The sequence below is a fragment of the Sorex fumeus genome, unplaced genomic scaffold, assembly GCF_029834395.1.
Source record: "Sorex fumeus unplaced genomic scaffold, SorFum_2.1 ptg000187l, whole genome shotgun sequence".
NCBI lineage: Eukaryota > Metazoa > Chordata > Mammalia > Eulipotyphla > Soricidae > Sorex > Sorex fumeus.
The window spans coordinates 1,003,026-1,028,262 of NW_026606244.1; the positions used below are offsets into that span (position 1 = coordinate 1,003,026).

The 25,237-nt window shown below is 53.4% G+C and overlaps 1 protein-coding gene across 4 annotated transcripts in view; it reads right to left on the reverse strand.

Moving 5' to 3' along the window:
• The window catches only part of EBF1 (EBF transcription factor 1), a 400,167-nt gene that overhangs the window by 62,785 nt on the left and 312,145 nt on the right, over positions 1-25,237 (reverse strand). For all 4 annotated transcript variants that reach the window (XM_056107979.1, XM_056107978.1, XM_056107977.1 and 1 more), the window contains exon 10: positions 10,500-10,626. In XM_056107979.1, the coding sequence (XP_055963954.1) occupies positions 10,500-10,626 (127 nt within the window). The remainder of the gene's footprint in view (positions 1-10,499; positions 10,627-25,237) is intronic.

Below are 25,237 nucleotides of genomic sequence, written 5' to 3' on the forward strand. Positions count from 1 at the left end.
AGTACTAGGCGCGCTTCTCTGATGCACGAGTTTCCAAGAATCTTTTGCCCTTTTCTGATGGGACCCGCTACTCACTGTACCCTCGCTCAAAGGCTCAAAGCGTGCCACCCCGTTTACAAGCTTCCTTGAAGTGAACCCACATGGCAACCCGACTAGATATGACCATCCCCGTCTGACGGAGAAACGGATTCTCTGACTGGTTAAGAAGCTACCTACGAAATTAATTAATTAAAATAATAATAATTAAAAAAAGAAGCTACCTACGAGGGCTGGAGTGATAGCACAGTGGGTGGGCATTTGCCTTGCACGCAGTCAACCCGGATTCAATCCCCAGCATCCCGAGCACTGCCAGGAGTAAATCCTGAGTGCAGAGCCAGGAGTAACCCCTGTGCATCACTGCATCTGACCCAAAAAGAAAAAAGAATAAAAAGAATAAGAAGCTACCTAGACACCGAGTCAGGATTTAAATCAGGGGCTCCCTTGACTACAGCCTGTGAACATCTCGTAGAGACAAGCTTGAGGCTGATGGGTTTGAGCAAAGGTTCTCCCAGGACCTGACCAAGACACCTTAGCCAAGTCTCCGTGACTTGCTTCCAAGTTTCCACCATGTACGATGTTGTCAACAACCCGACGATCCCTGAGACCCACATCCCATGAACAGGAGGTCCCCTTGTTCTATAATGCCACCATCCATCCTTCCATTCATGGATCTGACTCCCATTCCCACTCTGAGCAAGGTGGACACAGGCAGAGGTACTGAGTGCAGGGCAAGACCGCATGAGATGGGCCCATTCTCCACGGGCCTGGTATTACAGTGATTCACCACCAACCCAGGCTTTATCCAGGCCCCATCAGCTAGCTGCAGGCGATGAATTTTGTTTAAAAAATGCTACGGGGGCGGGGGGGCGGAATTGGAGTGATATAGCACACAGTGGGTACGCGTTTGCCTTGCACACGGCCGACCTGGGTTCGATCCCTAGCATTCCACAAGGTCCTCCGAGCTCCGCCAGGAGTGATTCCTGATTGCAGAGCCAGGAATAACCCCTGAGCATCACTGGGTGTGACCCAAAAAGCAATAAATAAATAAATAAATAAATAAAGATGCTACAGGAGTTCAGACTGTCTCTGGGCTGAGACTCTGAAATCCATAGGATCTGCTCCCAAGGAAACTTAAAACAAAAGCAGTGAAAATAGTGCCAGTCCATCCTGTAGATGTGGGAATATGAGAAAGAAGAATAGAATTGGTTCCTTAAGTAACAGAGATCCGTTGTCAGCTCGTTCCGAGGAAACTTGATGACTTTCTTTAAATGGACCGACTCAATACCTCCATTCTCATTCAGCTCTGAACCACATCCTTCCACCAGCTGGGGGGGGGGGGGGTGGGCTGAGTGGCAAAAGCTTGTTGCCTGCATGACCTCATGACACCAATGTCAGGCCATATGACACTCGGACTACAAGCACCCAGCCCGACCCCCAAGATAAAACCAAGTCAAGCTAAGTGAGCTTTGGTGCAAACACAGAACGTCCCAACCTCAATGTTCGTCCATCTCCAGTCCATGGTGTTGGGGCTTAAACCCAGGCCTCCTCCAGGCCAAGCTTGTGCTCCAGGTCTTGACCCCGCCTTCGGGGTCAGAGATCAGCATAACTGACGGTGGTCTGGGGTGCTCAGAGACCACCCAGAGACATAAGCCAAAAGAACGGGCACCATTCGAAGATGAACATCAGCAAGGTCCTTCTCCCTAGGATGCTTGCCTCTGACCATCGCCTTGCAAATGACCAAGCTTTGCAAAAAACTTCTGAAGTTGTGTTGTGTCTGTGTGTGTCCAGCGGGCAAAAGGGAGGCATGTGGTTCAGGAGGAGAATCTCAGCGAAAGCTAAATGCTTCCTACCCAATGAACTGCCCGTCAGAATGGATGAGACAGAAGAGGAGGGTAAGAGAGAGAGTCAAAATGCCTCCGCGGGGTTGGAGCAGGGGTTGGAGCGATAGCACAGCAGGTAGGGCATTTGCCTAGCACGCGGCCGACCTGGGTTCAATTCCCAGCATCCCATATGGTCCCCTGAGCACCACCAGGGCTGGTTCCTGAGTGCAGAGAGCCAGGAGCAAACCCTGAGCATCGCTGGGTATGACCCAAAAAGCTAAAAAAGAAAAAAAAAAAAAAACGAAGCCTCTAGCTTCCAGGGTCAGGGTGAATGAAAACATAAATATTGCAAAGGGAAAAGTTTTCTCTGTAGATGTTGTAGTGTGTGTGTGTGTGTGTGTGTGTGTGTGTGTGTGTGTAGGGGGGTGCATGATTTGAACTATGTATGGTGGATATACGCATTATTACTAAATGAACGTGAGCTGCTGCAAGCAAACAGCGGACCACAGCTGTTTCAGAAGCTCCTGAGTGCTCAGCTTGGCTCCTGGTGTTTGAAAACGAGGGTGCATCTCAGCCACGCTCTGTGCTGGCACGAAAGTGGCGTGGTCCAGGGTGGCACAGTGGCGGCTCTACGGTGTGATAAGGGACCAAGCCCGGAAGCTGCTGGGAGCCAGGACAGAGCCTCACCCGGCCATGCTGAGAGTCCCTGGCGGGGCATCTGAGCGCACAAAGGAAACGCTTCCTGTAACGATTCCCATCGAAAGGCAGCACGCATGGTCATGCCGACCCAGGAGGGGCCACTGATACAAACGCGGAAGAGGACGCAGACCCAGTCGGGGACTAGGAAATATTAACCACGCAGGGCTCCGAGGAACAGTGTTCGGAGGTCTTTTCCCGATGACTCTTCCCTGTGTCTGTAGCGGCACAGACAGTTAGGGTGAAAACTCTCAGACGCCGAGGGTTCCGCTGAGCCCTGGTGCGAGCTGGGGTCCGCTGCCCCTCACACGTCCATCACGGACAAGCTGACCAGCTTCCACCACAGGGGCCTGATCATGGGCAGGGGGCGGCGCTTGCCCCCCACTCCCACTCTGTTCTCTAGTGGCCACTTAGACCATGAATGTGAGCACATCTCTTCTAAATAAGTCGAACACACTAGTTACTCAAGCCCTGCTTCCACTCAGCACCGGGTGGGAAGACATTTCCCCTTTCTCCTTGGTTTACCCCTCTTTGAAATGGGTTAACAAGAAGGGCCAGGCTTGCCCAGATTCTTGGAGGGGGGGCATGCTGAACGTTTCCATATTCAGAGAAGGACCAGAGAGCCCGTGCAGGGTGTGAGGCGCTCAACCCCCAACTCAACCCCTAGTGCTGCGTAGGGTCCCTGTAAGCACCAGGGGGCTGTGGGACTCTCCCCCCTGCCCCACCAAACCCATGAACAAAATGTAGGCAGCTACAGTTTAGAGAGAAGAATAGGGGGATTATGAGGGGCCAGGGCAGAGGAGGGGGTGGAGAAGTAGGCGCCCAGTTCTCAAACCTTAGTGCTGGAGACAATGGTTTGAAGGCCAGCATAAGCGTTTTGTGGGACCCAGGTTCCCCTCCTACCTACAGGAACAGAACCCCTGCTCCTCATTGCAGGGAAATACAGGGGAATCGGGGACCCCCCACCCCTCAAGGTGAGTGAGTTGAGGGACTCACACCAGAGTCCATTTTGCATGTGAGACCCCGTCCCCAGCTCAGGGTGGGGGTGGGGGAGGGGCACCCCCAGGAGCAGAGCCCTTGACCCGGGGAGACATTTCCAGAGCACTGTCCTGTCCTCCCGTTGTTCATCAATTAGCTCGAGCAGGCACCAGTAACGTCTCACAACAAATTGTGATACTTGTTGTTACTGTTTTTGGCATATTGAATACGACACGGGTAGCTCGCCAGGCTTTGCCGTGTGGGCAAGATACTCTTGGTATCTTGCCAGGCTCTCCGAGAGGGGCGGAGGACCTGGGTCAGCCATGTCGGCCATGTGGAAGGCAAACGCCATGGGGAGAACGTTTGCTTTGCATGTGGCCAACTGGGCTTCAATCCTCAGCATCCTGTATGCTCCTCTGAGCACCATCAGGAATAATTCCTGAATGGAGAGCCAGGAGTTATCCCTGAGCACCGCCAGGGGTGGCCCCCAAACAAAACAAAACAACCGCTCCCCGCCCCTGCAAAAATAAATCTAAAAAATGAGCAGAGTGGGGCTGGAGTGCTTGTACAGCGGGGAGGGTGCTGGTCTTGTATGCAGCCAACCTGGGTTCAATCCCTGGCATCCCACTCCCAAGCCCACCGAGAGTAATTCCTGAGCACAGAGACAAGAATAAGACCTGAGCACCGCTGGGTGTAGCACTCACCCCAAGCCAAAATAAAGGAATAAAAGTTGGAAAAATAAAAATGGGTAGAAAGGTGGGCAATGGTGAACATTCATTTTCCCCAGCGATGCTCCCTAAATGGCCTGGAGTGGAAACATACCACCTTAGAATCAAGCAAACCAAGTTCTAATGCTTAAGTGTCACTTAGTCCAAGATGGATGAGGAGGCAGCTAAAAACATGGGCAAAAGAAGGGGAAAAAGAAAAGAATCCTCCACTGGACATTTGGGACATGCGAACAGATCATTGGAAAGGAGAAATAAAATAAAATGAAATCTAGTTTAGTCTCTAGCCCAGCCTCCGCGGCCACGCAAAGATATTGAAGAAAGTTCCAATGTCTAACAGCTAAAAGATTGAAGGATAGTTTCTCAGGATAGTGAGTTAAAAAATAAATAAATAAAGCAAAAAAAAAAAAAAAAACAAAACAAAACATGAAACCTTGCAAACCTCCAGTTCTCGGCTTTGAAAACCAAATCAGGTTATATCCTACTAAATAGATTAGTGGTCCTGGGCTTTATAGCATTGCATTCCATGGGCGAAAAGTACACATAAGTTCAGTTCCTACCTTTGTGGTTAATAGCTTTCTAATCCCTGACCAGAAATTTATAGTTCAGAAATGGCAACACATCTTGAAGATTAAAGCCATGTGACAAATAGTTCATGTCCCTTAATAACCAAATCACATGCCTTAGATTGGGGGGGAGCTTATCTGCCTGGCCTTCTATAGGGCTTCATTGGTAGGGAATACTTTATATCCCTATTACCCGGGTGATGAATGGGACCATCGGTTAAGGCCAGCTATTTGCTTGGCTGTAGTCAATATGTTTTCTTTGGACAGGGATTTCTGTGATTTATCTCTCTCCCGGCCTTATCACTTATTAACTCCGAGGAGACAGGAAAAAGCCAAGGTTGTATATAAGGCCGAGTGGCCATTTAGACCGCTAATGTCAGTGAAAATATCCCTTTTAATGATCCTGTTACACTTGCGACTCAAGCCCTGATTACGCTCCACTCCAAATAGGAAATCAAGGTCATATTTCTTAGAAAGTATGTACATAAAATATGCAAAATAATATGCTTCCCACAGACCGGCTTTATTCTCCCCCCCACACACACACACACCCTGCAGAAACGGCCTGGTTTTACGGCGGCCACGGGGGGACAATGGGCACATTGGAGATTCTGTGGCCGTGGCCGTGGGCCCGAGCGGGGTGGGGGTGAGCAGCCCCCCAACGGGGGAACAATCGAGCTTTGTGGAAACCCCTTCCCCTCCTGGGGCACCGGCTCAGGACCTGCCCTTTGGGCCAGGAGAGTGGAGTCCATATTCCCACTGAGGCTGCTGAATTCTTTCCTTTGTGTGTGAATGGCCACGTGGAGGGCAGGGTGTGTGTGTGTGGGGGGGGGGGAGGGATAGTGGTGGTGGGGGGTCTGCCTGCTAATTTTTCTTTCTTCTTGGGTCCTGTCCAGTTGGAAGCCGGGCAAGAGCAAGCTGCTAGATCCGTGGAGGAAAGGAAACCATCTGATCTCTAAGGAAATGCCTGTCCTGTAGTTCCCGCCCTCCCCGGGGTGTGCGACACCGTGTGTGTGTGTGTGTGTGTGTGTGTGTGTGTGTGTGTGTGTGTGTGTGAGAGAGAGAGAGAGAGAGAGAGAAAGAGAGAGAGAGAGAGAGTGCTGTGGGAGCCTGTGCATTGCGCCCACCCTTCCCTCTGACACACACTGCCCAGAGGAGGTGGGTGGACACCACCCCCCCTCTGGCCCCAGAAAACCAACTCTAATGCTCTCACCCACCGCCTGGCAACCGAGTCCTCTCTTTCTCTCCCTCTCCCTCTTTCTCTCCCCTTCCTCACACTCTAAATAAAACTGCTTTTCTTCATACCTCGTCTCCACCTGACATTCTTTTCTGTGAAGCAACCCAAAGGCCCCGAAGAGCCGGTGTAAGATTCCAAACTAGCGTTTCCCTTCCTCACTCCGGCTTGGGGTCCAGGCCTCCCCCACGTGAAAGAGGTTGTGGGAGACCATTTCCCACGCTGGGGAGAACACGCAGAAGCCAGGCGTGTGGTCTGACAACCACCCTGTGGGCTGGTGAGGCGTCAGGCCTGCAGCATGCAGTGCCCAGAATGGACCCTTGCGGGTCCCAGAAGGCCCCCGGGGGCCAAGGTGGGGAGAGAGAGAAGAGGTGGGGGCCCCTCTCAGAAGCTGCCCTTGCTCTCCACTCCCCAGGCCACAGACATCACTGCCTGGAATTAGGCAGGAAATCTGCATGACTTTATGAGAGGAGGGAATGAAGTGACAACCAAATAAAATCAGAATAGAACCCAGGTCGTTTGGTTCCACGTCTGATGCTGAAACAGAAACAAACCATTTCTTGAACCACAATCGAAAATCAGCGCCGAGCGTATACCAACCCAAATGTGCTTTAATGGCCAATACTGCAGATGTTTTTTTTTTTAAGAAAATTCCCATTGTGGATTCAAGAGGTAGTACAGTGGGTAAGGGCTTTGCACGTGGCTCACCCTATCACCTACCGACAGGGTTCTCTGAGCACTGCAGGGTGTGTGTGTGTGTGTGTGTGTGTGTGAGAGAGAGAGAGAGAGAGAGAGAGAGAGAGAGAGAGAGAGAGAGAGAGGAGAGAAAGAATTCTCCTGTTTTTGGCACATCCAAACGGTGTCTGGCACAGTCTGAAGTCCATTCATGACCAATACTGACCTGCTTCCGTCTCAGAAATGTGCACTATTTAAAACCCCATTTTACAGATGAGAAAAATCCAGGGTTCCAAACACAGAGAATAAAACCCCATTTCTTTCTTTATTATTTTCTGTAACAGAACCCCCCCCCCCCCCACGACAGGGTTCTCCTACCCATAAAGCTTCGAGTGACAAGAGGTCAGATCCTTAATTAACAGCTTTTACCTACGTTCCCTGTCATGCCGAGCAACAAAAATCAATCAGGATGCATTGATCCCGAGCCTTATGTCAATCAACAGCTAGAGACCCCACCCCACTCCCCCAACCAAGGCCAGGACGATCCTGAGTCCTACCTGCTTAAGGGCGGAGGGGAGAGGAGAGAAGAGGCCACAGCCGGCTGACCTGCTTGACCAACACCTCCGGGAATAGGCCAGCAGTCACAGAGCAAGAGACACCGCTGGCCCTTCTTGTCCTGTCAGGCTGGGCTTCCCTTAGCTCCCTTACCCCCTCAGAGGCCATGATCCCGTCTCCCACGAACTCTCACACACTGGCCAAACACCTGCAGTACTGTAAGCTGGGGCGGTTGCTGCTCCCCACTAGGCTTTATTTTTTTCCCCTTTTCCTCCCTTTCCCCACCACCCAACCCCTGCACTGGCATGAGGGTGAGCCTTCCCCAGGCAGAAGTCACTGTACAGCAGAGGAGACAAAGTGTGAGCAGCTTCTGGAGGTGGGAGGCTGCCCACGCCAGTCACCACGCCCCTGAAGAATGGGGGTGCCTGGCTGGTAAACTGAGTCAACCACTGGGCCAGGCAGTCTCAACCGGGAACACGTGATGGCGTCTTCACTGATCCTCAAGATGTTTAAGGGCAGGGCTGGAGCAATAGCATAGTGGGTAGGGCATTTGTCTTGCATGTGGCCAACCCGGGTTCGATTCCCAGCAGCCCATAGGGTCCCCTGAGCACTGTCAGGAGTAATTCCTGAGTGCAGAGCCAGGAGGAACCCCTGTGCATTGCCGAGTGTAACCCTCCCCCCCCACAAAAAAAAGAAAACATTTTCAAAAGACGTTCAAGGGGCCAGGACATGCTTTCGTTATAGACCAGGATGGCACTGGAGCAATGGGACAACAGGGAGGGCACCTGCCTTGCACACGGTTCGACCCCCAACTTCCCACAGGGTCCCCCTGCAGAGCCTGGCCAGGAGTGATGCCTGAGTGCAGAGCCAGGAGAGAGTCCTGAGCATTGCTGGGTGTACCCCCCCCAAAAAAAATACTACTCAAAACAACCAGAAACACATTATAGTTCAGTGAACAGTCAGTCAGAGCATTGCTCCAGCTGCTTTGGCAGTAGTTTCATCCGAATGTGATTTTCCCAGCCCCGAGAAGAGGCTTGACTATCTGAGAGTCCTTCGGAGACCAAGCCCTCCTGTCTGTGGCCTCTGGTGGCCAGTGACCACGTCAAGTTCCCAGCCGATCACTCCCAGCCTGCACCCCAGCCCACTTTTTCCTCAGCTGCCTCAACAGTTCTTCCAACTCCGCCCCCCCAAACCCAACACATACTTTCCTCTTTGATCTCCATTCCCGCACGATGCAAGTTTTTCAAGACATGATTTCTTAAATTGATGGCAATCTTTTTTAATGGTTAAAAAAAAAAGATTTTTTTTCAAATATAATGACGGGTCCTGAGCCATTTTCTTTGGAGAACTTAAGTAATTTAATGGGGATGTTTTTTTTTTTTCCCCCTCTTCTCTAAACTTTTATGGCCAGGTGGCTCAAGGGGATATTTTGGTGAACACTGATTAAAAATAATTTCTTCTAAATGAGAGCTGACCACAAAATGGAACCATTAATGGCAGGGAGGACGCTGTCCCCGAGCGGAATCACGCCTGATTGCTCCCCCCACCTCCCACCACACACACACACACACACACACACAGACACACACGCACACACATGCGCGCACACACACACTTCTTCTTTTTCTCCTCCTTCTCCTTTTCTCCTTCATAATAGCAGAGTAAATAAGCAACAGCGAGACCTAAATGTTTTCGGCCAAGAAAATAGCGTCCAAACTCCTCAGAGAAAACATTTGGCCTCTGTGGTTTTGTAATATGTTCCAGAACACGGAGTTCAGGGCGGGACATTGTGCAAAGCTCCCGGCCTTGGGAATGGCGGCGTGGGGAATGTAAGAACATCGCCAGTTGCAGTCGGCCCTTTTCCTGCAGGCCCGTAATGAGGCTTGTAAAAAAAAAAGAGCAGGGGGAAAAAAAAAACAGAAAGGAGGAAAGAAAAAAAAAAGTAGTGCTATGTGGAAGTTCTCATGGGAAAAATGAATGGCAAGAAATCCTAGCTTTAAAAGAAACAGCTAATCTGCGAGTTTGATTGTTCTTCAAAACTTACGCTGAACCAATGAGCCTAATTAAAACCACTTGGTCTCCTGCTTGAAAGCACCCTGCTTTCTCTCTGCTTCGTTTGTGTACACCACAAACCTCCACATCGACTATTATTTTTTTTTTTTTTTGTTTCGAGCTTTCGCTAACAAAGTGCTGACTTGGTGGGGATGGCTGAGCTAATGTCTTGAACTCAGTGTGAAACCTTAGCTAAACAAAATTGTGGTAATTTTCCTTAATTTGTAAAAGTGATTGGAGTGCAAACAAAATTTTCCTCTTGGGTCAATCCTATAATTTTCAATTAACTAAAACGAATCGCCGGGCGGGCACCAAACCTGCATTTTGTTTAAAGGGCTGGGAGGCATTTCCAAGGGTCAGGACTGGCGCGCTCTTCCTGTCGGCGTGAGGGAGGGCAGCCCACGCACGTAGGCATGCACGCGCGCGCGCACACACACGCACTCACACACTCACACGTGCGCGTGCGTGCTATTCCGTCCCCGTATGCGCCTACGAAAGGGAAACTGCTGTGAGGTAAACGGTCGCAGCACAATGCAATTTGTCCATGTAATTGCGCCGTTAAAACTAGGCCACGCAAACCCGCAAAAATAAATAAATAAATAAATAAATAAAACAAGCAAAATAAAAAAAACCTCGTTTCTCTGTCCCTGCTCTGGGGATCCTCTGGAGCCCACCGCTGGTCCCACCAAATCCGGCTGCATGGTTCTCTGCTGAGTAGTCAGAAGGAGGTGGTGGCAGATTTCTCTCCCCGGAGGCCACCCAGACGCGAGCTGGGCTGAGTTGTGCCATCCCAGACCTCCATCCCAATGCGGTCCAGGGTCCCCTCTCAAAGCCCGGCCAGAGGTCCAGCATAGCCAGGAGTTCCCGGGATGAGCCAAAGGCAGCTTGGCACTTGCAACTCAGACCCGTGACTTCTTGCGTCTCCAGGGCCAACCTGCTGGTGGTTCGACCCTGGGATGGGAGGAAATTCACGACCCTCGCGACCCTGGAGTTCTTTCGGCCCAAGGGGGCGGGGGGGGGGGGTGCTTTCAGCATGAGACTGGGCCTTGCCCTTGCCTGCAGAGGGCAAATAACCCCTCCGTGTCCATCACACACACACGAGGTCCCCCACTTGGACCCAGAGTGGCCTGCATGCAGACTGCCCCCCGCAGGCGCTTACCTGTGTAGATGAACCTGCCGGGCGTCCCCTTGCAGAACTGCTTGGACTTGTACGACAAGGTGACTTCTACCACGCCAGGGATGTGCCGAGGGGGGGTCTGCACACGGATGGCGTGAGGGGTGATCAGCTGCGGGAGGAAACAGCCAAGAGCCGTGTCATTGCCACGTGGGAGGAACTCGATGATTCCGTCTCTTATCCCCTCCCCCCCCTCCCCCCCCCCCCCCCCCCCGCCGCTGCCTCCCACATACACACACATGCACCCCACCCTCCACGGACAAGAGTGGACGCCCGTGAACTGGAGGCCCACGCGCCCCTTTCGGCGGATGACCTCGGCCCTGCAGGACCTGCTCCATCTGGGGTTTCTCCAGGGCTGATGAGTGGACAGCAGGCAGGGTGGGAATCTGCGAGGCCTCTCCTGCAGCCCCCAGTGGGCTTAGTGCTCCCTCAAGACACAGTCATGGAGCACTAAGAGGGAAACCCTAGGGCTGTGTAAGGGGGCTGGCCACGGCAGCAGCGGGGTAGTGGGGGATGGGGAATAGCGGCCACCACTCACTGTCCCCTGAGGTTCCCCCTGCCGCCAGCACAGGAAAAGTCCTGGTCAGCAACTCCCAAAGAGCAGATTTTTATTTTTTATTTATTTTTTAAAATTATTATTATTTTTTGATTATCTCTTACAAAGCTGTTCACAATTAGGTTTCAGTCCTACAGGGTTCCAACACCCATCCCTCCACCAGTGCACATTTCCCACCACCTCCTTCCGGCTACTCAGCAGGGAACCGCACAGCTGGATTTGGTGGGGACGGCAGTAGGCTCCAGAGGACCCCACCGCAGAGATGGAGGAACGTGTTTTTGTGGGTTTTCATGGCCTAGTTCCCCAGGTTCCCTCCCATCACCCCCTAAGCCCCCCAGTCTGCCTCTACGGCAGGCACCTTTCTCTCTCTCTCTCTCTCTCTCTCTCTCTCTCTCTCTCTCTCTCTCTCTTCCCCACCCCTTTTGGGCATTGTGGTTTGCAATATTGATACTGAAAGTTTCTCAAGAATATCCCTTTCCCTACTTTAACCCTCAGATCTTGTTCAGCGTCATCATTCCCAGCTATTTATTTTTTTCTTTTTGCTTTTTGGGTCACACCCGGCGATGCCCAGGGGTTACTCCTGGCTCATGCACTCAGGAATTGCTCCTGGCGGTGCTCGGGGGACCATATGGGATGCTGGGAATCAAACCTGTGTCGGCCATGTTGGCTGCATGCAAGGCAAACGCCCTACCCGCTGTGCTATCGCTCCAGCCCCCTCCCTCCCAGCTATTATTGTCATACTGGCCTCTTCTCTCTCTTACCTGCCCTCCACCCCCCACACACTTGGAGTTCTTCGTTTGGATGACTCAAAACCTTCTCAGTGACCACCCCTGGCTCTGCTCAGGGGATATTCCTGCTTCTGTTTCTGTGCTCAGGAATGAACCCTGGCAATGCTCAGCCGGGGACCCTATGTGGTGGCAATCCCCTTCCCTGCTACACTATCTTCCAACCCCAGAGCAAATGTTTTACCCCCAGATTCAATCTACAAATGCTAATAACCCCTGGGTCCTGCCTGGTCCAACTGTTTCAAAAACCCCAGTCCGGGGGCAGGGAAAGAAAGGAAAAATGAACCAGTCGCTGCTGCTCAGCTCTGCCAAGCAATTCCGTCAAACGGGTCTTCAGAAGCCTGAAGAAAACGCCTTCTGCCCGACCCTGCCATGCACTTAGCGATTACAAAGGCCTGGCCCTGCCCCATGCAGTCTCTTCCGACTGGCTGCAGACTTCTGGGGTGGGCCTGGAGGCTCACTCGAGGGCCCCCTAGAGGCCAAGCTCACCTCTGCAGCTGCCCGCCCCGGGGGGCCCTGGGCTGCGGGTTTACCCTCGGAAAGCACGCTGTGTGCTGAAATTCTTCCCGGATGTACCGGGTGTTTTTCTGACATCAGCAAAGTGTATATTTGACTTAGCTTTGCTGAGCGGAGGTCACCTGGAATACCCCTGAAAAAGCCCGGGGTGACTGGCGAGGTCTGAGAGCCATCCTCACTCCTCACCTCTTCTTCTCTGTCCTCCCATCACGTCCCCTGCCTCTCCCCGCGCCGCCCCTCGCCCCCCAAGAGCTGAGGCTATAGGCTGTCACTTTTACCTTATTTATTTATTTATTTTTGCTTTGTGGGTCACACCCAGTGATGCACAGGGAGGGATTACTCCTGGCTCATGCGCTCAGGAATTACTCCTGGTGGTGCTCGGGGGACCCTAGGAGATGCTGGGGATCGAGCCTGGGTCAGCGGCATGCAAGGCAAATGCCCTCCCCGCTCTGCTATCGCTCCAGTCCCTGCCACCTTTATCTTTTTCACGTTCTTGGCCCTTCCTCCTGGGAGGCTTTGGGCCTTCCCACCTCCCCTCCTGATCAGCCAGCGACGAGGAGGGCGTGTCCAGGGGGCAGCTCTGGCTGGGGCCTTTCACCCCGACTGTCGCACTGGCCAGTATGGCTGAGTGACCGCTCTGTGGCCAGCTCTGCGGAAGCAGAGCTAAAACCACCGTGACTCCCTTCCTTCCGGCCACCCTCCCCGCATGCTCGTGGGGACAGACTCTCGGCGTGTCTGAGTGTAAAGCGAGCAGGGCAGGGAGAGGAAAAAGGAAACCACGGGAGGGACAGGTGCTTCCCTCTGTGGGCGCAGGGCAGAGGCTGCCCGTGGCCGTGGCCGCGTTGGCCCCTGGGCTCAGTGCTGTGTGTGGCGGTCCCCGCAATGGTGCCCTGCGCCCCCTCAAGTGGCCCGTCTGGCTCTTGGTGAGCTACTTGGGGTGCGGTGACACTGATTCAGGAGGAGTTTCGGGCAGCTTCCAGCCACTGAAAAAAATTCCCCATGCTCCGTATTTATATTTACGACTCCTGAGCTGGAGCGATAGCACAGCAAGGTAGGGCATTTGCCTTGCATGCGGCCGACCCGGGTTTGATTCCTCCATCCCTCTCGGATAGCCCAGCAAGCTACCGAGAATATCCCACCCCCATGAATATCCCAGCTCCCCGTGACGTATTTGATATGCCAAACACAGTAACAAGTCTCACAATGGAGACGTTACTGGTGCCCGCTCGAGCAAATCAATGAACAACGGGAGGACCGTGCTCTTTATGATTCCCACATTTGTTTCCCTAAATGCTCAGGGAAATGCATTACGAAAGGCAGGAAAGGAGCAGCGAACCAGCCCAGGAGGGAGGGGGGAGCTTTGTAAGTCAGAGAACTTAATCACCCAGGACTTGCTACACCAAGAAAATGGTCTGTGGAGTTGCGGAAATTAATTTACTCGGAGCCACCGCCCGAGGGGACGCAGGCAGAGAGAAACTCAGCAAACTCGGGGTTTGCTTCCCGGGCCTGGCCTTCATCTTAGTCCAGCTCCCTCACCAGAGCCGGGTCCTTCCAACTCCCAGGGTGAGCCTGTGAGGTCAAGAAGGGCCTCCTGAGGTGCATTTTGGGTTGACCCGGGTTCGATTCCTCCGCCCCTCTCAGAGAGCCCGGCAAGCTACCGAGAGTATCCCGCCTGCACTGCAGAACCTGGCAAGCTCCCCGTGGTGTATTCGATATGCCAAACACAGTAACAACAAGTCTCACAATGGAGACGTTACTGGTGCCCGCTCAAGAAAATCGATGAACAATGGGAGGTCAGTGCTACGGTACTCCTTGCCGGGCAGAGCGTCCAAGGGCTGCCGGCAACATGGGCACCCAAATCCCGTGGCTTCCGGCTGGAGACCCTCAAGCTTAGCAAAGCGTCAGCCTCTTTGCAAATCCTGCAGAGAACCACCCTTCGGACACAGGAAGAAATAACAGGGATTGCTTGCGACCAATCTGCTGCATCAGTAACTCTGAGTGGCACGAAAGTCCCAAAGCCACGTAACTTGGGAAAAGGCAGAACCGAGACGTGGAGGAACAGGACCACGGGCCCTCCCTCCTCCACTTCAGGTCAGGATCAGGTTCCCGCACTATCCCCACCTCTGGCCCAGAGGAAGGAAGGGCTCGGAGATGTCCCGCATCCCCCAGGGGTTCCAGCAATGCTGAGAGCACAGTGCCACATTCGCTCCACCTGTGTGTCACCCAGAAAGTGACCCACTCGGCCTCTCTTCCAAATGTTTTGTCATTCAAGGCAGCAATTTATTTGAAAAAAAAAATTGAATGAGGTTCTCATTTACACTATTATCCATGATGATTTTCTAGGTATATAATAATTCTGACCCCCCCACCCAATAGTGTACCCACTTCCCTCTCCCCAAGGATCCTGGACCCCTCGCTTTCAACCGTGCACCCCTACCCCATGCCACAAACTCAGATGAGTTGTGTTGCTTTGGGCCCTGGGTTGCTTCCTAGCTGTGCATCTCTAAGTCCCATACATGAGAGAGATCCTTCTCCACCTATCCCTCTCCTTTTGACTGATTTCAGTCCATATGATGGCCTCTAGGTCCACCTAAACTGCTGCCAATTGTATTTTCTTTCTTAAGGGCTGCATAGTATTCCACTTGGGTTGTTTCCACAGTCCGGCTACTGTACTAAGTGCGGGTGTGCGTAGATTCTTTCAAATTAATGGAACGATGACAGTCAAGAAAAAAGTAAAACTTTCTGTACTATTGCTACGGAAAAGCTAGAGTCCCCTGGCTAGTGATCCTGTCCAAGGGAACACAGTGTGGCCACATTGGCTCAGCTTGACTCTCAGCATCATGCGTTTCCGTCTCCTCCCTATCCCCATCTGCCCAACCCCCAGTCCTAACTATACCTTTCTCCTGTAACCTGCATCCGAACGATTCACAGAGAACCCAAATGATTCACAGAGTCCCTTTGTCCCTGTGTGATTTGGCTCAGCCTGCCAGGGCCCCTGCCCCTACTCTAGCTCTCTGCTTCGTGGTGTGGGGATGGGTCCACTCTCTGGACCCGGTGAACGTGCGGGACAAGTCCTTTCCCAGGGATCTCAAGATGCCACCCTCTCCCCTTTTAGACATCCCCACTTTCCTCACTCTAAGACTGGGGGCAAGCAGAGGCTGGTGGTCTGGGCCAGCGCTTTGGCATCTGGGACTGCCAGGGACGGTGCCCCCACCCTGGATGGAGCAAAGGTCAGGCAGGTCAGCATGGCTGGAACATCGGGAAGAGAAAATCTCTGTGGCCTGCACAAATTGCACCCCCCCCCCAGATCCCTCCTCCCCTGCCCTGCTGAGCTCCTGTTCCACTCGTGTTCCCACCGCCTCTGTGCCAACATACAACATATCTCCCTATCAGGATTCCTTCTCTGGCTTTTGTTGCGATTGTTGTTTGGGGGCAGTATCCGGTGGTGATGCTCAGACCGGCTCTGCACTCGGGCATTGCTCTTGGCGGTGCATGGGGGACCCTCCGGGGTGCCGGGGATGGAACGAGGGTGGGCCGGCAACGTGCAAGGCAAGCGCCCTCTCTGCTGGGCTCCAGCCCCTCCTTCTCTGTCTTCTCCTCTGCTTCCCCCACTTACCGTTTCTCGGCTCAGTGGTCACTTATCTGGGACCTCTGAGCTCAGCTGACCCCTGGGAGCACGGACCTCTTTGCCTGGGCATGTGCTCTCACTGGTGACGCCGGGACCCCACTGGCCGCGAGCCCTGGTGGCTGCCTCCTCCTGCGGGTCACTCACATCAAGGTCCTCCACATCCCAGACTCCCGCCCTGGCTAAGGCCCCGCAGAGAGACAGCCTGCGCTCAGCAGCATTTCCTCCCCCAAGGCCCCTCTGGACTGGCTAGCAGAGCACAGGACCTCGGAAAGGCGGGTCTCCTCCCATTCCCCCCCCCAAAAAAAAGTACTTCCTCCAGTGTCCCCATGTCCAGTCGGTCCTGGACCCCTCAGGGAGAGGCCCAGGGTGCTCCTCCCCCGCCCCACAGGCCCTGCCCCACCCCCACTTTTCCTAGCCCTGTTCCCCACTTTCTGTCATCCAGGTGAAGTCCACCCACCCACCGCCACCAAGGGGATTTATGACCTGTGGCCCCTTGGACTATCTCAGCTCCCCATCTGGTGGCCCCAGGCTGAGAACTGCTGCCCTATGGCCCAGGGAGGCCGCCTGGCATGGCAGACATCCCCAAACTCACTGTGTGGTTAATAGGTAACATTGTTTCCTCTTCCCCAGCTCCCTGGTAACATTGTTTCCTCTTCCCCAGATCCCCTGTAACATTGTTTCCTCTTCCTCAGCTTCCTGCTTAGTTCTGCAGCTCAGCTGCTGGGCTCTGTGGGCACGCTGCTCTGAGTCTCTTAAGGGGGCATCGTCTACGCATCTGAGAAGTCACGCAAGAGCAGACTGGGGGTGGGTTGATGGGGGGGTAGGACCCCCAGGGAAGACAGCCGCTGACAAGAGGGGGAAGGAAAGAAGGGGACTTTGAAAGCCACACCCCCTCCATCTGAGGGGAAGGGTTGGATGAAGGAAATGAAGGAAACAGCTAAGAAGGTGATAGGGTGAGTCACCCAAAGACGGAAGACATCCGGCACTGTTTCTAGTCCGATGGCAGGAGATGAGATTTGTCTTCCCTGCCACGTGCCTGGGCATTTGTGGGGCGATGGGAATGGGCTCAGGGTGAGTGTGACTGGGGTGAGAAGCACGGCCCGCTTTGATGACAGAATGAGAGACCAAGGTGGCAGAACAAAGCGGGATGCCAGGGATGGTCTGAGCCGGGTCTGCAGACACCACCCCCCACCCCCAACCCCGGACAGGTCCCCAGCCCACCAGAGACTTGGAATAACTGTGCAAGCCTGCCATACCTCCTGGCTCCAGGTCCCCACACCTGAGCAAGAGCAAGGCCGCCAGGAGGAAAGGCCTGTGGGTCATGGACAATCGTGGAGAATTGGGGGGACATGGAGAGTGGGGGGACAAAGCATTGTGGAAGACGGGTACACAGAGTACTGTGCGACCTCTGGGGGACCAATAGCTTTGGTGCATGGGGCATGCTGGGAGCAGAAGCAACACTCCAGAGAGAGCCACCACAGTTGGGACCCCGAGGCTGAGAATTCACCAAGGGGAATTCTCCAGAAGGTTCTCAGGAAATTGGCCTGGCCCGGTCTGGAAGATGCATCCCTCCTGGCCCCCACCGGCTAGTGCCGGGGTTTCTGCTGCCCAGAAGAAATCTGGGGGCGTGGGGGAGAGGGCCACCACGAGGGTTCCCTTCAGCTGAGCTCATTCTACTGGACAGTACCTATGAACTCCCTCGGGCACACGGCTGAGAAGCCCGTTTCTGATCTCCCTGTCCTGAACCAAGCAGGGGCAGGAGTGGGCACCTGGGCAGACACTTCCCCCCTCCCCTTCCCTCCTCCCCCTCACTGGCCCTGAGGCCTGGACACTGCATCAGAACCTTCCTCAAGGGGTGGCGGTGAGCTGAGATGCGTTCCTGAGGAAAAGCCAATGAATAAAGGGGCTCCAGGATGAGCAACGAGGCCTGTTTGCTCAGCAACAAGGACCAGATGAAGGGGACGCAGAGCAAACCACAATGTCCCAACATCCGCCTGGGGCGGCGAGAAAGCCCCCCAGTGAGGGAGATTCATCATGGGGCGTGAGGACTTCACACATTGGCCCTGAGAACCTTTCAACACCAAAATGAAAACATAACCTAAAAGAAGGGAGGAAAAATTATCTTCGCTGGGAAACAAGGAACTTGAGTCATACTGAGGCGGCTGCAGACAACCCTGGGTCGACCCCCCCCCCCCCCCACACACACACACAGTCCTCGCCCGGGCACCATGCCTCAGTTTCCCCATCTCCCACCCCCACTGGCTCCCCCATGGCTCCGGAGGGGGAGTGCCAGTAATAATGTTAAATATGCTGTGTTTGGGCAGAACTTCTCTAGGGACCCTAAAGCACTTTCCAGATTAAGTTTTTAATTGATGCATTAATAATCCTCGCAGCAACCCCTCCCCCCTACACTCCTCCTCAATTAGGATAATAATATCCATCTCTTCCGAGACATGCAGGGGTGCTGAGTGATGGACACAGAGCAGACACTTAAATAAGGAAACGGTAACATAAAAGCATAATTAAAGCTGGGAAAGTACCTCAACTCCGGGTTTTTTTTTTAAAGTGACCACCCCACTCTGGAACATTCCCGCCGTTTTGTCCTGGGGTGAAACAACGAGGTGTGTCAAAACCTGTAGGTGGGATTTCCATGAGCTCCCACAGGAAACGGGAACACAGAAAGTGAGGCTCCGAGTCGCCAACCCCGCCACAAAGCGTTCCCGGCTTCCACGGTCAGCAACGTGGGGCTCTGTGGGTGGGCACGGCAGGAAACGCTCTTCTTCCTGAGTACCACCCCCCCCAGTTCCAAGACGGGGCGCATCCTTCCTTCTCCAGGAGCCCAGCCCAGAGGCAGTCCTGTCCCCCAAACACTCCAGTTTCCTTCTGCCCTTCCGAGGAGACGCCTTGGTTTGGCCAGCCCTGTTGGGATTCCCAGAGATAAAGGTCCCTGGGAGACACCTGGGGATGCCACTGCAGAGCCCGAGGGTGACTGTCCCACCCCCTGTTCCAGCTGAGCTCCTTGAACTGGGGCAGAGATGCCCTCACATATGGGTTTAGGTGGGGGGATTGTCACCCCCAGACAGTGACTGTCCCACATTTTTGGAGTCTGGGATCTGGCCGAAGCTCACTGGAGTCCCTCAAACTGTTGACCCGTGGCACACTGGACACTCAAGGCCCCCCCCCCCGGGGGTCCCGGAATCACCCCAAGCGACTCTGAACCAAAGGGCTATCCCAAGGTAGGCTGTACTTGGTGTCGTGAGTCGCTGCTGGCCAGCTCTGACCAGCAGGATAAACTCTCTAAAGTCCGTTATGAATCTATATATTTGCTTTCTTTTTTTGGGGGGGAAGGGGGTCACATCAGGCAATGCTCAGGGGTTCCTCCTGGCTTTGCACTCAGGAATTATTCCTGGCGGTGCTCGGGGAACCATATGGGATGCTGGGGCTCAAACCGGGGTGGGCCATGTGCAAGGCAAATGCCCTACCGGCTCTACAATCGCTCTGGCCCCGAATCTATATTTAAAAACAAAAACATCAATACTGCTCCGTTCAGAGGTCTCGCTGAATACACATTTTGTATTGTGCACCCCTCCCGGCGATTCTCAGCCAATCGGCCGGGAGGTTCAGTGGTTTGTCCAGGGAGAGGTGCTCGGGGCCCTCAGGGCTGTGTCGGGCCATGCTCTGGGGGACCAAGGATCGAACCAGGGTGGGCCTGGAATCAAGACACACTCCTTGACCACCATGCTCGCTCTCTGGCCCCTATGCACAGTTTTCACTTTGTCCTCACAAGCTTCCTGGTAGCCACCATGCCTGTGTGAAACTCTCCTATGGGGGCTGGAGCCATAGCACAGCGGGAAGGGCGTTTGCCTTGCACGCGGCTGACCCAGGTTCGATTCCCAGCATCCCATAGGGTCCCCTGAGCACTGCTAGTAGTAATTCCTGAGTGCAGAGCCAGGAGTAACCCCTGTGCATCACTGGTGTGACCCAAAAAGAAAAAAAAACTTTCAAAAAAAAAAAAAGAAACTCCTACGTATTCTCAGGACAGAGACACTAAGCCAGCCACTTGATCAATGTGGCTAATTGTTTAAAAAAAAAGGAAAAAAATAGTAACAAGATCATCTTTCAAAATAACAGATCTGGGAGAGAAGGACTAATATAAACATGCGAGTCTTGGGTTTTGCGGGTTGATTTATTTACTGCTTGGTCACTTGTTTTTTTACATAAACTCTCTCCAGCTCCCTTCCCAGGATGTAAACCTCAGGCCTCCCCTTCCTTGACAAATCCGTCCCATCCTCCCTCACCCTCTGGAAGCAGAGAGCGTGCAGGCCCTCCCAGATGTGGGTCCAAGCTCTCCCAAACCCCCAGCACCCCTCAGCATACAGTGAGTTCCTTCTCAAAGCCAGCTTGCCCACATCCAGCCGGGAAGGGAACCCAGGGGCCCCGCCAAGAGCCGGCATTTCCTGCTTTGAAGACCAACATTGGGAAAGACAGAGGGAAGTTCGAGAGGATTATGGAAGAGCTGGGAGGTTTGCTACCTGGCTTGGTGGTCTGTAGCGATAAATCTTAGCTGAGGGGTAGAATTAAGAGAGGAAGATTTAGAAGCCAGAAGACGAGTAAACTGACCAGATGGCAAGAACTGAATTTGCCTCTTCATCCCAAAGACGTTTAGGGCCTAAAGCTTTTTTCCCTCCTAACGAAAGAAGCTCTGGAAGCAATGAAATGCCTGACACCATGCGACCCTGCATCGTCTCAGTACCCACTGAGTGGGTACCCACTGAGTGCCACTGGTACCCACGGGGCCATAAGCTTCTCTTCTCTGGGCATGAGTCTGCCAAGGTGACCCCTTCCTTCTGCCCCCCACCCAGCCCCCCCAAACACACACACCCAGGTCAGGAATTCTGGCACAGTCTTTGCTATCCTAGAACATTCTGGACTTAGCTGTCCCTTCTCCCCTCCACCCCCACCCCCGGGGCTGGATGATTGCTGTCTCCACAGCTGGAGACATGGTGCCCTCAGCAGTCCCCTGACTAGCTCGGGCTTCTTCTCTGCCCTCCTAAGCTAGCACCTAATGCCTGCCTCGAGCCTGTTCCTTCGAATGGGCAATGAGCGGGAGAACCCACCCATGGCATGGCTGGTGACGGATGAACAGAGCAATACTACAGCTAAAAGGACACTTGCCTTGTGTGCAGCTGACCTGGGGTTTGATCCCCAGCATCCCTGAGCACTGCCAGGAGTGAATCCTGAGCACAGAGTGTCGCCAAGTGCGACTCAAAGACAAACAAAAACAGAAAGAGCGTCCTGTTCTAGACTCAGTCCTTCCTTCTGGTACGTGCTGAGCTTTGAGGGGGTCTAGGTCTTCCCTGGAGGAAATTCTTGACTAGGTGGTCAATAGATGGTTCTGGAATCAACAAGATCTGTGCTCAAGCCCAAGTTCTTCCAATTACCCAGCTAGGGGACCTTTGGAAAACTGGCTCTAATTCTCTGACCTTCAATGCCATCGTCTGGGAAGAGCGGTAGGGTAGAGAGAGGGGCTTTGCTATCTAATTAGCATTATTCCAGGCATTAATGAGTGATGCCAGGAATGAGATCAGGAGCAGGACTCGCGGACAGCGAAACGTTTAAAAAAAAAGTGTTAGTTTTATTACTACTTAATCCTCACCATAACCAAGAGATTTACACGAAGCCATTCGTGTGCTTACTTGTTGCAAATAAGTCTATCTAAATATAAACCGCTGAACGCGCGCAGGCATTAATCAAAACTAAACTGCAATCTATCTACCCGGGAACGCTTTCAAGCAACCCTGCTAACTCGGCCTGGTAAGAAGAGGAAGAAAGGCAGGAAAAGGGGAGTCACAACCGATTCCCGGTGACGCCTGAGACACGTGAGGCCCCGGGTCTCCAATGCCCGAGACGAAGCTGAACTTAGCACGTGTACCCCAGTCGTTAAAGAGAGAAGGCTCAGGAGTCAGGAAGAAGGGGAGTCTCTACGACAGCTAGTGCAGGGAACGACTCTTAGACAAAAGCAGCAGTTCCCAGACGCTCAAGGACTGGACGTGGGCAACGCAGAGCAGGGGGACAGACCACTTAGGGCTCACAGGGGTGGCCAGCCCCGCAGTGCGACTGGGACTCAGAGCAGTCGGTGGGTGAGGGTGATGATAACTCACAGCACGTCTGAGAACCAAACCTGGGAGCCTGGGTCGCAGGGACAAGAGAGCCATTGAGGGCTGTCTGAGGAGGGAGCCCGTGAGGGCTATCTGAAAAGAGGCCCACGGCTGTCTGAGGAGAGAGGCTCAGTCCTGAGGGAGCCAGTGAGGACTATCTGAGAAAGGAAACCCCGCTCTGACAGAGCCAGTGAGGGCTATCTTAGGAGGGAGGCCCAGCCTTCAGAGAACCAGCAAGGGCTTTCTGAAGTGGGAGACCCAGCTCTAAGGGAGTCACTGAGTGCTTTCTGAGGAGAGAGGTCCAGCCTTGAGGGAGCCAGTGAGGGCTGTCTGAAGAGAGAGGCCCAGTTCTGAGGCAGCCATTGAGGACTATCTGAGGAAAGATACCCAGCTCTGACAGAGCCTGTGAGGACTGTCTGAAAAGGGAGGCCTTTCTCTGACAGAGCCAGTGAGGACTGTCTGAGGAGGGAACCAGGGAGGACTGTCTGAAGAGAGAGGCCCAATCCTGAGGGAGCAGGGAGGGTTCTCTGAGAAGGGAGTCCCAGCCCTGAGGGCTCTCTGAGGAGGGAGGCCCAGCCCTGAGGGAGGAGGGAGGGCTGTCTGAGGAGGAAGGCCTAGTCCTGAGGCAGCCAGTGAGGACTATCTGAGGAAGGATACCCAGCTCTGGCAGAGCCTGTGAGGACAGTCTGAAGAGGGAGGCCTTTCTCTGAGGAAGCCAGTGAGGGCTGTCTGAGGAGGGAGGCCCAGTCCTGAGGGAGGAGGGAGGGCTGTGTGAGGAGGGAAGCCCATTCCTGAGGCAGCCAGTGAGGCTGTCTGAGGAAGGAGAACCAACTCTGACAGAACCTGCGAGAACTGTCTGAAGAGGGAGGCCTTTCTCTGAGGAAGCCAGTGAGGGCTGTCTGAGGAGGGAAGCTCAGCCCTGAGGGAGCCAGTGAGAGCTGAGGAGGGCAGATCAGCCCTCAGGGAACTACTCCAATGCCCACATGGATAGTACGTGGGGAGAACCATGTACAACCCTGTTTCCTCCATGCCACCCCCATGCTGGCAGCCAGGTATGAATTCACCTCCAACTCCCATTGAAGTCAGGAACGCTCCACACCTCTGCGCTCCCCTTGCTGGGGCACGTGCCCGTAACCTCCCAGATATCAGGGAAGCAACTATCTGAGTATGCCATCACAAAGTCCTTTCCCACTACCCCATCATTGTCAACACAGAGGACAGCCTGTAAAGCACTGGAGTCATTAAAAATGAAAATCCAGACGAAGGCATCTTTCGGAATAAAGCGAGCATGGTCGTAACGGGGTGACTATATTTAAAAGGCCATTAGACTATTTTTATTCCGCATTTGGAAAAGATGCTGGCTCATTTAGAAATGATTCTCCAGAAACTACTTGTGCTGAAAGCTGCGCTTCAAAGTCATATTCAACATTTAAGGCCACCGACACAGATGACGCCTCCATGACAAATAAGTTGGCAACTTGGTTCGAAGCACCTAACGGGTGAAGAGTGAATACAAGGTCAACACTAGAGAGGAGGCCACGTGAATTATTTTAAGCACATGCATTTAATGACCTTGAACATGTGTGTATCTGTGTGTCTGTGTAAACCTCAATGTAGTTAAAATAGGGGCTGGAGCAATAGCACAGTGGGTAGGGCATTTGCCTTGCACGTGGCCGACCTGGGTTCAATTCCCAGCATCCCATAGGGTCCCCTGAGCACTACCAGGAGTAATTCCTGCGTGCATGCACCCATATATAGCCAGGTGTGATCCAAAAAGCAAATATATATATATATATATATAATATATATATATATAATATGTGTGTGTGTGTGTGTGTGTGTGTGTAAAATAAGTGACATTTTCTACTTTGTCCTGTATTAATGTAAAGATATACTCTACTGAGAGACTACCTTTCTCTGTCTTCATTTTCTTTTCAGTTCATGGGTTTTTGTTGTTGTTTTTGGGGGAGCCATGTTCTCAGGGCCAACTCCTGGCATTGTGCTCAGGAATTAGTCCTGGTGGAGCTTGGGGGGACCATCTTGAATACTAGAGACGGAATCTGGGTTGGCCCACATGCAAGGCAAGCGCTGTCCCACTGTACTATCTTTCCAGCCCCGATGACCTATTTTTGTTTTGCTCAGGAGACCCCATAGGATGTCGGGGATTGAACCTGGGCTGGCTGCATGCAAGACAAGTGCCCTCCCTGCTGTACTGTGACTTCGGCCCCTTCATTTTCTTTCTGATCTGATAGAAGGCACGTTGGAAACGGGGGTCTGATGCTCTTCGTGCCTGGAGTCTGCAGGATGGGGTCCTGCCGGTGAGGAAGTGGGTGGAAAGACTCGGGAAGGCCCGACAAAGTCTGAGATGAGAGCACCCAGTGGGGGTGGGGTCCAGGCAGAGAGAATGGGTGTAAACTCAGCACCCACACCAGTGGGTTCCCAGCACCAATAACCCCCATGACCTCTCTCCTCACCTCCCAGATGAAGCAAATGTGCTGAACAACTGACCAAGTTTCTCCAAGCGCTCAACACCCAGTTCAAAGGCAAGGCCAAAGCAAGGCCTGGAGAATGTCTGGGGGGTGTGGGTGTAGGCGGGGACACATGGATGCAGTCTGTGCATCTTTGAACGTCCTGGAGGAGCAGACACTGCATTTTCATGCAGTCCGTCCCAAAGTGGATGTGTGCACATGTGGGCGGAAGGTGGGGGGACCGGAAGATGATACAGCAGTCCCACTCTGAGAGAGTGATCAGAAAATAGAAAAACGCTGACTTAGCACAATCCAGGCACCTCGCTCTCCGCTGGGGCCCCTTTCACCACAGCCTGTCTCTGGAAGCTGCCCTGGGTACCCAGAAGCAGAGGCACGCGTGAAGGAGCAGTGTGGGGATGTGTGTGTGCGTGTGCGTGTGTGTGTGTGCGCGGGGGGGGGGGGGGGGGTTGCCAGGAAAGATGAGATCTACCTCTCACAACAAAATGTTGGAACTTAGGGGGTTATGCTAAGGAAATCAGGGGGAAAACACAAATGTTGCTCTCACTTCTTTGTGGAAGATAACAAAAACAAAGGGACAGACAGATCAGACCA